This window comes from Culex quinquefasciatus, chromosome 2 (genome assembly GCF_015732765.1).
Source record: "Culex quinquefasciatus strain JHB chromosome 2, VPISU_Cqui_1.0_pri_paternal, whole genome shotgun sequence".
NCBI classification, from domain to species: Eukaryota; Metazoa; Arthropoda; class Insecta; order Diptera; family Culicidae; genus Culex; species Culex quinquefasciatus.
In genome coordinates, this window is record NC_051862.1 from 223,364,408 (window position 1) to 223,379,664 (window position 15,257).

General features: G+C 37.4%; 1 protein-coding gene across 3 annotated transcripts in view; it reads left to right on the plus strand.

Moving 5' to 3' along the window:
* LOC6033623 (eukaryotic translation initiation factor 4E-binding protein Mextli) overlaps positions 1–15,257 on the plus strand; it is a 28,724-nt gene that overhangs the window by 7,011 nt on the left and 6,456 nt on the right. Inside the window, exons 2-9 of one of the 3 annotated variants that reach the window (XM_038250732.1) lie at positions 1,193–1,696; positions 4,901–5,199; positions 5,258–5,450; positions 5,558–5,629; positions 6,088–6,148; positions 8,506–9,040; positions 9,110–9,515; positions 9,577–9,695. In XM_038250732.1, coding sequence (XP_038106660.1) covers positions 1,588–1,696; positions 4,901–5,199; positions 5,258–5,450; positions 5,558–5,629; positions 6,088–6,148; positions 8,506–9,040; positions 9,110–9,515; positions 9,577–9,695 — 1,794 coding nt within the window. In that variant the 5' untranslated portion in view covers positions 1,193–1,587. Of the gene's footprint in view, positions 1–1,192; positions 1,697–4,900; positions 5,200–5,257; positions 5,451–5,557; positions 5,630–6,087; positions 6,149–8,505; positions 9,041–9,109; positions 9,516–9,576; positions 10,529–15,257 lie in introns of those variants that run through there. The other 2 variants (XM_038250731.1, XM_001843998.2) reach the window with 2 other exon arrangements.

Here is a 15,257-nt window from a genome sequence, read left to right on the forward strand (position 1 = left end):
CAATGAATTTTCAGGTCTTGATGGCTGATAGAACCTATTGCAAACTAAATCGAGCATTGTACTTTTCTTTTAAACTAGGGGAACAGCATCTAATTCTAGCGTGCCTCTAATGTTGGCAGGTCAGAACTTTGACATTCAATTAAAGCTAATTAAAAGCGTTTTTAACTGAAATCGAGTGATAAATAGCTCAATAAGAAGTGAGCAAGCAAGTTTCTATCAAAAGTTTTGCAAAATTAGTTGTTTAAATAGTGAAATCAGCAAATTGGATGGAGTTAGGAGCGAGTGCTTAACCTGCCAAACATACGAGAATTTCCCCTAAATAAGATCCGCAAAATTTACTGAAGGGTACTTTTTGGAGATTACAATTATTCAAGCCATTCCAAGTGCATTCCAGCTGCATTCCTCTTGAACAAGAGTCTCATCATCAACAAAGATCACTCACTGGAGCATGCCCTATTTTGCTTTGATCATGCTTGCAGCATCCAATCGCCCCTCCCGAGAGCAACATTTATTCTCTCTCAATCTCGTGTGTGCGCGTGCAAATCAGATGTTTCTCTCTTACTCTCTACCTCTTAAAATTGTTAAATGTATTGTTTATTGGGGCTGCTGCTACTTCCAGCCCGCGCGATCGCCTTTGTGCAGTTTAGGTTTTCCTTGCTGCGCGGATGAAAATTCATATGTACAGTTGCATTATTCAGCCGAATTGGAGATTCGACTCTTTTCTCTTTCACTACACACACACACTTGCTCGCTGGCGGGCTAGCTTGCCTGTTGATTAGAGCTCTTCCCCCCTCGGGGCGAGTAATGATAACTTGACGTTGGTTTGGTTTGCTTCTTCGACTTGGTTGTTGAGCTGTTTCCGCTTTCTCTTAATTTTCTCAAATCGAAAGTTTGCGGTTATTTTTGCCCTGCTCAACAACAAGACACGGCGGTACCTTGCCACAAGTGCCCATCGATTGATTGGCGACGGGGCCAGATTACGGTCACGAGTGGATCGAATTCGCGTGTGTTTCAATACATAGAACCAAAGAGTGGGAGTCATTCCTAAGGATTCCTTGTCGTCGGTTGTTTATTCGATAACCATAATTTTCCCATCAAAAGAACCTTATGTACCTTCTACTATTTACAAAAAAAAAAAAAAACCAACTAACTAACTTATCTTACCTTTCTTCTTTCATTCTTTCTTCCACAGGGGAGGTGCACAAACATCGGCTGAAATCCGTTTATTTTCCTTTTGTTTTGTTACCAACAACATCATCAGCAACATCAATCGACGACGACCTGTCTCCACGTGAGGGAGGGATTGTGTGCGAGTGTGTTGGAGGGTGTCCGCGTGCGTTTGTGTGTGTGTGTGTGTGTGCTGGCGGCCACAAAAGTCTTCGAAGAACGTGACGAAACGTGGAAACCCGCTGGAAGCAGCGACTTCGCGAATATCGAATCAATCATAATTTTGCTTACCCAAAGGGACGACCTGTGAAGGCTCTGACTTTCAGTCAGTCTGGTTGCGTCGCCGTTCGAGTGAAGATTGTGAAGTCGTGAATAGTTTATTGTGGTGATCGCCGCCATCGTTCGGCAGCAGCAGCAGCCATGGCGCAGATGGGCCGTACGGCCGTCAAGAATCTGGAGGCGCCGCGTCCGCTCAAGTCCACGCTGAAGCAAACGCACGTCCACGTTCCGGTGTACGAGGTTCAGTCGAGTGAGTAGCCATAAACGTGGATAACGTAGTTTTAGGCGGTTCAGCTATTATCTTAAAATAAAATTAGGGGTAGAGGGGGTAATATGCACCCCCTGTTTTTCTCGGCATTGGGAAGAATTTTCCGCGAAAAAAACATGGAAATTGGAAGCTTAACAATGCAAAACTGGGAAAATTTTAGCATCGTAGTATAAAAACAGCTTAAGTTATTTGCAAAACTTTAAAATGTAGGGGACTTCAAGTAAATCGAATCACGAAAAAAAAAATATTTGTTTTCGTTTTATTTTTTTCTTGTTGCAAACATTAAATTCGAGTTCTTCGACCCCATTTTAGTCAAGTCAAATTTGATTCGTTGATTGCCTATTAAACAGACGTGCATCGGCACTATGAGCTCTTTTTAACGGCACTCAGCTTGTTCTAGATGACATTTTCGTTTAAAGCAATGTTATGCTTGTTGCTAGGTAAAAATCTCTTGTTTTTGTCTTGAATAATGTGTAGAAAACATTGGTTCATTGGAAAACCCGACTTTACCAATATTTTCATGTAAATGTTCTCTTAAGCTCTCAAGAAGAACTTCTTAAAAGCTCTTTGAGTGCAATTAAGAGTTCTTAACCTATATCTCAGTTGGGTTTCAAAATAATCTCTCAGGGTCTTCGGGAGCCTAAAAGACAAGCGTAATTAGCGTATTCTAATCACTGGCACAACATGCTGGGTATCTTCTACATGAAATGCCAAACAAGTTCTTCTAAAAGAGGAGTTAGAGCGGATGCATGTCTGCTATTAAATAATAAAATGCATTTTTTCATAATTTCGTCACCGCCATGTTGGCCGCCATCTTGGATTTAAAATTTATAATTGAATTTAGCGTAGTTTAGGGGTCATACTTAAGCTCGCCAATTAAAAATTAAAGAGAGAATTTATTTTTTCGTGGTTCGACTATCCGAAGTTTTGATTATCCGAAGTGAAATTTTTCAGAGGCCTTCGAATAATCGAGTCTGGACTGTACATGAAGAATTTTTAGATCTGTGTTTGGGAAGGCGCTGCTATCAGAAACGTTTTTTTATGAATCAAATGATTATTTTAGTTAAAGTTTATAAAACTAAACAAGTAACAGTAATTGTAGTTTACTGTTACTTGCTGATGAAAATCTGTTTGGAAAATAGAGCTCAATTTCAACGATTATGTTTTAGTATTAATATTAGTTTCATTTTGTTAGATAGCTCCTTGGGCATGAGTAAGGACCTCGACGCCGTTAGCAATGTTGGCTTTAAAATAAAATTTCGTGATAATATCACTTCCCCCCAGCCAACATTTTTGCCATGCGAAGCGGGCCTCGACACTGTGTCTAGGTTTAATTCCTAGCTAGGAGCCATCAGTGTCATAAGAGGTGGTCCCAAGGCCGAGTAGGAGCTCATGAAGCAAATTAGTCGTCTCCCACCCCTTTTGAAAAATGAACTCTGAAACCAGCGCTTACTCACAACAGAAACAGAGGCCTCTTCTAGGCATTGTAGGATAGAATAGATTTTGAAATTTATTTAAAAAAATGTTACGTGCATAAATTTAAAACTTCCATTTCAGTAATAATACAAAGAATTTTGATATGTCAAAATTTCCATAGAGTCTCGGTCAATCAATAGTGCGATGATATCGGACAAAATTCGTTAATCTGTTGAACTAACGGTTTTCGGATTATGGTTGTATCGACCATTGTTGCGAATCGAGGATCTACTTGACGATCAAAGGGAGCCTAACATTTCAAAGGACATATGGGTTTTGTGAACAGGAGTGTGTCTCCTTCACTCAAATGACAGTTTACATAAGGTATGATAGAAATGCACTCTTGTTTGCAAGGCTTTATGCCCTAATGAAATGAAAGGCACAAAATAGTCGTCTTAATGACGAGTGTTCAACTTATGAACTGTTAATTAATGTTTATGTACTGTTCATTTATGTTTATTGGTTTTTGGAAGCGACAAGACTGGTTTGAAAACAAGGTCCTTGAATCCACGTTCAGACAGTTTAGTTTAGGTTGTTGATTAAAGTTAGTTAGTTTTCCGTAGATGAATAATTGGACTTAAATGATTAGTTGATTTGGTCGAAGTGTAATATTTCATTGGCAGATCTGTTTCTAGTTGTAATGTACGACAAGACTACTGACGGACGCGACAGATCGGGGCCCAGAAAAAGGCCGGATTTATACTCCCTAGACAAGTTAGTTTTCATCTTTTGTTCTCTAGTATTTTTTTTATTTCCTTTAAATTTGGAATTCATCATAGGTTTCCTTTAAATAGATCTCCGATTAGTAACATTTTCTTATTTAAATAACTAATAATTTAATTTTTTTCGGGCCTAGTTACTTTGAATTATAATTTCAGGTTTCCATTTTTCAGTTTTAAACATAGGTTAACGTAACAGCTCAAGTCATCCAAGTTCTTACTACTCACACCAACACTAATTTTCTTTCACCTTCCCCCTCCCGATCCCCTATATCTTCCGGTGGTGTTCATTTTTGTTTTCATATAATATTATTTTAAATAAATCTTTTTTACTTTTTGAAAATATGAAAACGTATTGAAATTGTAAAAATGCGAATAATTTAACAAATTTTACAGGCCGTTACCAATATGTTAAAAAAAACGCATCGTCTCAAAAATTTCACAGAAGATTGAGAGGCAAACCATGAATTACGCCATAAATATTTCAAATATCATCAAGTACAAACCATGCGTTTTGAGAAAAATGCATTCAAATTAAGAAAAAATGATATTTGGAGAAACGTAAACGTACTAATAACATATAAAATATTGAGTTCAGTTTGATTTCATTGAAGTTTCGTCATCAGAATGACAAGGTGTGACCTCGCTGGTGGCTTGTGGAAACGGCTCGCAATTCTTTGACCAGCAAGGATCAGAGTCGAAATGGTTGAAAGAAAGAGGCGCGGCAATGTAGGAAGCAATTTGGGATTGTAGAAGGTATTGTTTTGATTCGCAGCACAGTTGTGGATGTACCTGGAACATCGGATGTACCAGAACGGGGTTCTCTTCTGTCATTTTTCAGCTACCATCTATCTTCTGGTTTTACTTGTTTTATTAATTTTCAAATACGGGTTCTATTTATTACCCAACCCAAAAGTCACATCAACAATAATGCACTTCTTTGGTCGAGTTGTAAAACTTAGTAACATAATCCCATTTCTCCCTCTTCCAGTCGAGGAACTCATCACGCTGACGGAGAATGTGGCCGCCAGCCTGGACAACGGCTGCAACAACGCCGACGGTATGAACGCACTGCTGGCGAACCTGCGCCTGCACGGTCCCCAGCTCGAGCTGGTCTCGAAGGACACGCTCGACCGGGCGTTCGTCATCTTCCGTAACGCGTCTCAGGACGAACGGCTCAACATCATGACCAGGCTGAACCTGCTCGAACTGATTGAGCTGCGGGCTAAATCGTGGCAGGTTTCCGACGGAACGAACACGTACTACAAGCATAAGGCCACCAATGTTGAGGTAGGTTCTTTGTTTGGTGATGTTGAAGTCATGAAGTTAGAAATTTCTCTTTTTTTAGCCCGACGATCCATCCTCGTTGTTGAGCACCTCCCCTCCCGGAATGTCGCTCGGCGCACAGCAGCAGATCATTCCGTCGCTGTCGCCCGGCGAGCTGATCCGCACCTCGGGCAAGTTCCCGAAGCCGACCAAGATCCCCGGCAAGACGTACTGCAAGGACGAGATTGTCATCCGCAACGCTGATTCCGGCAAAGGTACTGTCTTCCCCCTTTTATTGTTTGATACAGTAGTGAATTGTCTGTTAATTGTTACTTTTTATTTTATTCCTACTTTATTTTTTTTAAATTGTCCCCTCGGTAAGTAATGGGAATCAAGGGACGTAGAGTTCACATGATTGAGGAATTGAGCGAAACGGTTATATCGTTCCAAAGAGGTAAAAAAATTGGTTCTGATGAGATTTGTGTGTCTGTGTGTTTTGACTAATTGCACCCTCGTTTTGCACTAATGTTTTCGCACGCTCAAATTTTGCACTCACGTGTGACAATCACGTGACCCAAACTCTGTGTCATGACCAGATAAATCACAACCACATCACACACTAAACAAGTGCACATTTGCCTATTGCAACAGATTACACCGTTTTTTGTTCCTGTTTCGCTGCACCTCACCCGCATTTACTACACATTTGTCGCCGTTGCTTGTGTGTTATTTAATTAGCTAGTTTTACACGTGCCCATCTGGAAATCGATCATCGGAAAGGCTTCATGGAGCATTGGAGCACATGGAACGAATTTGAATCTTCTGCAGAATTAATCACCCCTTGCCTGCTTGAACTAAGCTGAAAGACTGTGTCCTGACGCCGTACTAACTAAATGTTTGGTCTATTCGCAGTCAATCCAGGTGCAAAGGAACGTCTTGTGCAGATTACCGGTCCCAACGAAGATAAAATCAAGTAAGTGTTCACTTTTTGTGCTGTTCAATTTTGAATATCGGCTCAATTTTTACTAAATTTTAAACAGTTGAATTTAAAAATTTAGCAATTTATTTATTTTCCCAATACCCAATAAATCAACAAATTACAAAAAAAATTAAAAATTTTGAGAATTTGGAAGCTTTCAGAAATTTTAAATTTTAAATTATTTTTTTTAACTTTTATAATTTATATAACATTTAGATTTCTTAGTTTTTTTTTTAATATATTATGTATAAAAAAGGGTTTTTTTAGAATTCTTGATTTAAATTCATTGAATTCCTAAAATTTTAGTAACAAAATGGAATTATTTTTTTTTATTTTTAAAATACTTAGAATTAATTTTTTTTACAATTTACAAAATTTCTGGAATTAAAAAAAATCTATAGAATGTAAAAAAATCTAGATTTTTTTTTAATTAGTATAAGTAAATTAAAAAGAATAAGATTTTTTTTATTTTTAAGAATTTTAAAGAAACTTTAAGATTTTTCAGAATTAAAAAAAACAAGAATTTTTAGAACTCTTAGCATCTTTTAAATTTAGGATTTTTAAAATTTATAAAATGGAGATTCTTTAAGAATTTAGGAATTTAAGAAAAGTGCTAAATTTAAAGCATTTATGAAATTTACAAAAGAATTTCTAAAAGTTTTTTCAAAGCTTTAAAATTTTTATTATTTTAAATTTGAAAAAAAAAAATTCCAAAAACTTTAAAAATTCTAACAATTAAAAAGCGTGTTCTAGCGTGTTGCTCGTACTGACTCTTAGCAAGGGTGAGATGTAGATGTAAAGGCAGTGTGTGTTCGTCGGGTTCCTATTGCATATGAAAGGTCAATGCCCGTTCTTACACTGATAATTGCGTATTGCGAAAATACTGAAAAATCCTTGAAGGCCGTTGCAAATATTTTTTGAAGTAAAATAGAATAGAAAAATTGAAATTACGAGCCATGGTTTCAACATTTTAATGAAAAAAGTGTTTTACACCTGTCCAGTTGTTTTGCCATTATTAGTTTCCAAAATATCTAAGTATTGAAAAAAATAAAATATTTTTTGGGATTTTTTTTGCGGTGCTGTACATTGGAATTGCATACAAATTCAAAACATTTTTAAACAAGCCCAAACATGCTAAATATGATTATTAATGCAGAAAAATGCAATTTATACTGTTTTCAGTTGATTAGGCTTCTATTTTCATGGAAATTTTGAAGTTTTTTGGAAAAATATTTGCAACGGCCTAACTTCCTAATATTTTTTTTTTACTCTAAAAATTTTGAAAATTAAAAAAAATGTATTCTAAATTTTTTAGAATTTTTAATATTTTTAAAAAATTTAAGATGTTAAGAAGTTAAAGTATTTTTAGGAATTTTTAATTTTTGAAATTGTCAGTTTAAGAACGGGCCTAGACCTATCCTATGTACTAGGAACACGACGATTTAACATTTTAATTTTCTAAAGATAAATAATCAGAATTAAAATAAATATAAATTAAAAAGAATTTCTGGTAATTTTAGAATTTAGGAATTCAAGAATTTTAGTTTTTTAAGCACTTAAGAAATTAAGCATTTTTAAAATTTATAAATTCTCAGAACTAAAAGTAATAAGCTTTTTTAATTTTTGGAATTTTGAAAAGTTATAGAAATTTTAGTAAGTTAAGTAATTTCAGAAATTTTCAGAACTAAATGAAATAATCTTTTTAAACTTTTAAATTTTAAAAAGTTTAGAATTGTTTGAAATTTTATACTTGAAAATTTAAAAAAGTTCGAAATTTTAGAAATTTTTTGGTAATTTTCGGTAATTCGGTAATTTCGGAGAAATTTTTTGGTAATTTTATAAATTTTATAAATTTTGATTTTTCATAGATATTTTAGAAATTTTAAAATCTGTAAAAAATGAGATCTTAGAAATTCAGATAAAATGTCTTTCAGAATTATTTCTTTTTATTTTTTAAAATTTTTAGAATCTTTAGAAATTTTATAATTTTTGCTTTAAGCTTAAGAATTTCCAAATTTTAACGAGATTTTTAGATTAAAAAAAATATGGAAATTTTATAATTTTTATAATTTATAAATAAAAAAATATATATGTTTTCCAACTTTGAATGTTTGAATTTTTTTCAGAAGTTGTTAGAATATAAGAATTTATTTTTTTCAGAAGTTTTTAGGATATAAGAATTCAATAATTTTAGAAGAATTTGAATTGAGGTCCAAAAAACATGAAACATCCAAAAATTGCTCGCTTTACCGTAAATCTTGATGAATTTTAGTAATTGAGAACAACGTGCATCCCCGTCCAATTGATCAAAACTGTTTTCCTAACAATTCCACTCTCCCCTCCAACAACAGCTACGCGAAGCAATTGATCGAAGACACAATCCGTCGGAATGCCTCTCCGGTGCGGCTGGAAACGTCCCAGGACGGGTCGTGCAGCTCGCTGGCCTCGTCCGCCTCGGACGACGGTATGGTGGCGATGCCCCGCCGTTCCGTCCCGGACTCCTCCTCCTCCTCCAGTGGCGTCGTCGTCCCCGGTGGAAACGTCCAACTCCAGCGGATGAACTCGATGGGCGGGGGAAATCCAAACGGTGGATTCATGCCGAGCCCGCAGGGTCCTCCGTCGGCCGCCGGGTTGAACCTGAACCTGAACAACATGTACCAGCAGCAGCAGCAGCAGGTTCAGCAGCAAGTTCAGGCTCAACAGCATCAGCATCAGCAGTACACGCATCCGAAGCTGGTGCGCAACGGGTCGCAGAACAATGGCCAGGCGGGAATGTTGCTGCACAGTTTCTCCCAGAACGACGCGTCGCTGGGCGAGTACAAGTACACGGTGAACGTGGGCCGGCACAGCATCAAAATCACCGGCGATTGTTTCGACTTAGTGAGGGTGAGTTTGTTTGCGGGATTTGTTGGTTGGTGGTTCTGGGAATGATCGTTTCGTCATTCTGTTTCTCAGGTCGCGAAGCTAGTGCTGGACGATTACTTTAGCAGCAACGAGTTCCTGGCGTCGGTCGAGATGGGTTCCAGCTTTGATTTGCCCAGTTCGCTGGCCTCGCCGGTGACGCCGATGGCTGGCCAGCATCAGCTCATAACCGGATCGCCCTTCGTCGACAGTGGCGTGGGGTTGGACGCGATGGCCATCGGCGGCGGCGGCGGCAACTGCATCGAGGTCGATGACGACGTGTTTATCGTGGATCCGCCCACGCTGACGAGCTCCAGTTCGTCCAACTCGACGCTGGTCACGTCGACGCCGTCGTCCGCCAGCAACAACGGGCTGAGCCGCTCCCGACGGAGTCACTTTTCGCGCAAGGACAGCGCACCGGAGGGCATTAAGGACGGCTCGAGGGACGATTCTACGCCAGGTAAGGGACAAGAGTTAATTCTTGGGGGAGTCCTTCAATATCTCGTGTCTCTGTTTCGCAGTGAGAATCGTCCATGAATACGAACGCTTGATCTACTACTCCAAATCTCCCCACTCATGGGCTCTGCCACGTGACTGGCTGAAGATATGCGACAAGCTACCATATCTAGTACGAAATAAGGTAAACAACAACAACCACAGCAACAGTGATAACAACCCTCTTCCCCCTTCTTCGTCTTCCCCGTCCGGCGAATGCAACGAGCCGCCGGAGGACGCCAATAACCCAACTAACAACAGCACCCCAAACCATCCACCTCACGATGCTAACAATAACACTAGCTATAAGGACAGTAACAATAACGGCAGTTACGACCAGAACCGCCCTGCGCGCGGCTACTACTCGAAGGGTGGCTTCTACGCCAGACACGCGACTCCGACTTTAGCGGGTAGCTTCGACATGACCACCTGCTCGGCTGGGACGGGCCGCGTCGGCAACGGGAACCGTTTTCCGTCCATTTCGTCGATCGATTCCGACGGGGTCGTCGTGCCCTATCAACGGCTGGTTCGGTACAAATCGACCAGCGATTGATTTCTGAAATTTTGTTCGTTTTTTTCATATTTCTTTTAAAGTTGTCTTGTTTTGTGTTTTCTGCAATTGAACGCATGGTTCAAACGCTCGCAAGAAGTGGAATGGAGCGAAACATTTTGATATTCCTACTACGCTTATGTTATGAAACTTGATGTACTCACACGCGTATTCATTTTAGAAAAAACGATATTGTTATAGATCTCAAAAAGTTTAAAACTGACGACTACTTTCAGTACGAAACGAAAGACTTTGTTTTGTGTAAAAAGAAGAAACGATCGAAATTCGAAACGAATCAAAACGAAACACGATGCCTTCCGCAAGATCGAAAAGATGTTGTAACATATACAGTTTTATACAATCACACACACACACACTGCAATCGGAATAAAGATGTCAGTTATGTTAACTATTATCTAAAAAAATAATTATCGCGGTTTTAGTGTAGCTTTGAGTAGTTTTAGCGCATTCTAACAATCCACTCACCTGTGAATGTTGTTCGCCACATTGTAAGATAGCGTTTTCTTCATGTAAGTATTACTCACTCACCTTTCTGTACCATTTTGGGCTTTGTGTGTGGGTGGTGGGTTTGTTTGTGTTTTGTAGTCACTGAGCAATTCTCTACAAAATGGGCAGTTTTCGACCATTTTTTTGCTGTATTTTTTTATTGACTCAAACTTTGTGACCAAAGAAGCCATTTTGGGCTTTGGTTCACCATACAATTTTGGCAGCTGTCCATACAAAAATGGTACGCCAGTATTCGAAAATCTGAAAAGGAATTTTCTGATCAATTTGTTGTCAAAGTCGGCAAAGTTGTAAGTATTGATGAAAAAAAACTTGCCGATTTTGTATTATTATATTTGTATTTTTTGATTTTCGAGAAGAAATATAAGAAATTTGGTCAGAAAATGTAATATTTTTTTTGAAAAGAAATAATGATTTCTCAAAAAAAAAAAAAAAAAATAAAAATCTACGCGTAATATTTTTAACTTTATTTTTTGTTTAAATTATACTTTGCAATCGAAAAGTACTTTAATAGGTTTTTTGATAAAGTACCTCGTTTTCAAGTTATACTGCCGTTCTACGCATAATTGTCCCATGTTCAAAAAAGTGCAACTGAGAAAAAGGCGATTGAAATTTTTCGACCGATTTCTGTGTTTCTACGCATAATTGTCCCGTGGGTTATATTACTGACATGGGAAATTATGCGTAGAACTATGTGTCCCTAATCGCCCCAGTCAGCAGGTTATCACCCTTATTTGTGATTATCTTGCTATACAACTGGTAAACAAGGCATAATACTAAGTAAAACTGATGATTCCATGTAAGAAAATACTTGGTGGGACAATTATGCGTAGAAGTTTAACGATGGGACAAACAGACTTGGTGTTGTTTTCAATGAGTTTCCGAACAAAGTACCAGATTTTATGTGTTTTTCTTAAAGTACACATCAAATTAAACTTAAAAATGTCATTAAGTCAAAATCGTCCAAAACTGACATGGGAAATTATGCGTAGAACGGCAGTATAGGCCACCGAAAGTTTTCAGCGAAATATTTGCAGTTTTTCGATTTTCTTTTTATATTATATACAACACCAAGTCTGTTTGTCCCATCGTTAAACTTCTACGCATAATTGTCCCACCAAGTATTTGCTTACACGAAATCATTAGTTTTATGAAGTATTATTTCTTGTTTGCCTGTTGTATAGCAAGCGGATCACAAACAAGAGTGATAAACTGCTAACTGGGGCGACTAGGGACACTTAGGGCGAATAGGAACCCACGGGACAATTATGCGTAGAAACACAAAAATCGGTCGAAAAATTTCAATCGCGTTTTTCTCAGTTGCACTTTTTTGAACATGGGACAATTATGCGTAGAACGGCAGTATAGTGGCCACAATTTCTGAAAACATTTTTTTTTTTTTTGAAATTCAGAATATAAGCCCTCTATTTTCTAATGCAGATGTCTCAGCAGCTAATGGTCCGATTACACAGTCCAACAAGATTTTGTCTCTGAGACGAGTATATGTGTTCCTAGTAGAATTTTGCCTGCTGAATCCGAATCCGGGTCCAGAATTGCTCCAATTGGTCCCAATTTTGAGATACACCCGTTTGAAATGTTAGTTTAGGCCAAAATTAGCTACTTTGTTGACTATTTTACAAAAGAACTATTGAATAAACAACTAAACCAATACATGTATCTTAAAGTTCACGTTTTCCCCTTTCTGAAACACCCCTGGTTTTTTAAATTTGATTGTTTCTACGCATATTTATAACCACTTTAAAATTATATTTTCAGTTGGTACTCATTCAAGTTTTTCCAACTTGCATGCAAGTCAAATTTTATTTTTAAAATGACTATAAATATGCGTAAAAACAATCAAATTTAAAAAACCAGGGGTGTTTCAGAAAGGGGAAAACGTGAACTTTAAGATACATGTATTGGTTTAGTTGTTTATTCAATAGTTCTTTTGTAAAATAGTCGACAAAATAGCTAATTTTGGCCTAAACTAACATTTCAAACGGGTGTATCTCAAAATTGGGACCATTTGGAGCAATTCTGGACCCGGATTCGGATTCAGCAGGAAAAATTCTACTAGGAACACATATTCTCGTCTCAGAGACAAGAAGTATTTGATTTTTTGTTGAACTGTGTTATCAATGTCAAAAAAAAAAAAAACATTCGTGAAATTTTGCGATCTTTTCGAAAACAATATTTTCAATATTTTTTAAATTAAGGCATTGCAAAAGGGCGTAATATTGGATGTTTGGCCCTTTTGAGATTTAAATTTTTATTTCTAAAAAAATCAAAATATTTTTTTTATCGTAAAATTTCCCTCAATCTCATTCGTGTTTGTGTTCCAGGGAAGAACTTTGCTGAAGAGTGCGAAAAGATAAATATTTTTACATAATTTAGAAGCACCGCCGCTCAAAACATCGACTTTTTCTTCAAGCTCCTTTGACAAGTAACAGCTTGTTTGGTTGCTTGAGCCTCGACTCCATAATCTGTTCAGCCACGTGCGTAAGTTTTTATTTTTGCGCGAATTTTAGTTCTACTAGCGCATACAATCAAACCCCGTTGGTTTGACACCAACTATTGTCAAACGAACGGGGTCACTTTTTAGTTTGACACCCCTTTTACACGGAGTTCAGACACAATATCAAACGTTTGTTTTGATAGTGTGCGTGAGCGCCTTCGTCACTTTTTAGTTTGAGTTTGACCAACCGACGGGGTATAAACTAAAAAAGTGTCAAACGAAAAAGTGATCAACCACCGGGGGTTGGGTGTATAACAAAATTCCCCTCCCCTAAGCACGGCAAATATGTAGCGGGTGAAGGGACACTTCGCATAGACGCCCTTGCTTCCAGCACGTCACTCAAGGTACGTAGCGACGAGAAATTAATAAGCAGCCGAACCTTCACGAACGACCAAGAGAGCACCCTACTGCGTATTTAGTAAGATTAGAGTGGTTGGTCTTTAATGAATTGTTGAATATGAGCATTTTCAATTAAAGTACTGCCGTTCTACGCATAATTGTCCCATGTTCAAAAAAGTGCAACTGTGAAAAACGCGATTGAAATTTTTCGGCCGATTTCTGTGTTTCTACGCATAATTGTCCCGTGGGTTCCTATTCGCACAATGTGTCCCTAATCGCCCCAGTTAGCAGTTTATCACCCTTATTTGTGATTATCTTGCTATACAACTGGTAAACATGACATAATGCTTAGTAAAACAGATGATTCCGTGTAAGAAAATACTCGGTGGGACAATTATGCGTAGAAGTTCAACGATGGGACAAACAGACTTGGTGTTGTTTTTGATGAGTTTCCGAACAAAGTACCAGATTTTATGTGTTTTTCTTAAAGTACGCATCAGACTAAACTTAAAAATGGCATAAAGTAAAAATCGTCAAAAACTGACATGGGACAATTATGCGTAGAACGGCAGTAGCGTCAAAAATTGATAAATATTTACTTCGTACATAAGTATTGACGATTTTTTCTTGAATTGTAATAATGGATTACCAAGATCAAGAGTTTGACTTTTTGCCCACTAAAAATATTAAAATAGAAACAAATTGCTTGCATACATCATTAATAATGGTTATTCGAAGATTACAAATAAAACACATCGATTATTAAGAATTATTAAGTTGATATTTGTGTTCAGAAACGCTATCAAAAAAAGATGTAAATTGTCGTGGTGAAGAAAAGCCGAAATAATTCACCTCTCGCTTTCGTTTTGCTGTATGATAAGCTAGCTCTTGTATCCATTTCTTGGAGTCTTCGTGGCCCTAAGGCTGAGGATTATTTGATCTCTACGATGACAAAGTTGGTACAACTGCTGTTGCAGCTCGCGGCGTCCTCCGTTGATTTCGTTCCTGATTGTTTGAATGAAGGCGTTGATCATTCGAAATCCATTTTCGTCTGCGGTGAAATTCACGTTTATATTGTACTGAAAAGGACGTTAAAGAAAAATCAATTAAACACAACAAAAGATAATAAATTGTTATTTTTCCATAAAATCTGTCCCTTGATTTAATTCAATGTGAAGTTCAAGCCAAATCGAAAAACAAAATAATTTGCTCTTGAAATTAAAATTATGATTAAAATTTGATACTTTTCTGGTGAAATGACACCTCAGAGATCGGAGTTCAGCCAACTTTAAAAATTACTTTTTTTTTGTCCAAAATATATTTACTTTGCTTGACCCACCTCGAAAAGATGGAAGCTTCGTTATACATAATATCTCTTCTTCTCGGAAAGCACAGATGTTGTATTTCTCAGATTTCTCTATGGTTCTTGGAAAAAATAATAATCTTGGAATATGTAAAAATTTCGGGGAATACTAATTTATTTAAGCTGGTACACCCAAAACGCGGATAAAATGACCGAAATTTGTTGAATGAATTCGGGGAATCGATCAGTACAAGGTGGTCACTACGCGCGCGCCTCTCCACTAATTTGTATGCTAAATAAATGGTTCGGTTCGGCTCAGCCTAGTAGTACTCGCATGTGGGGAAGGTAAAAGAGAGCGATGTCTCGACCAGCGAGTTATTGTTTTGGTTTTACATTTTTGGTTGGCGCTCTTTCGAACGTCTTATCAAAGTTAAAAGAATGTGATCTACACAGTAAAAAGTTGTTAATTTGTAAT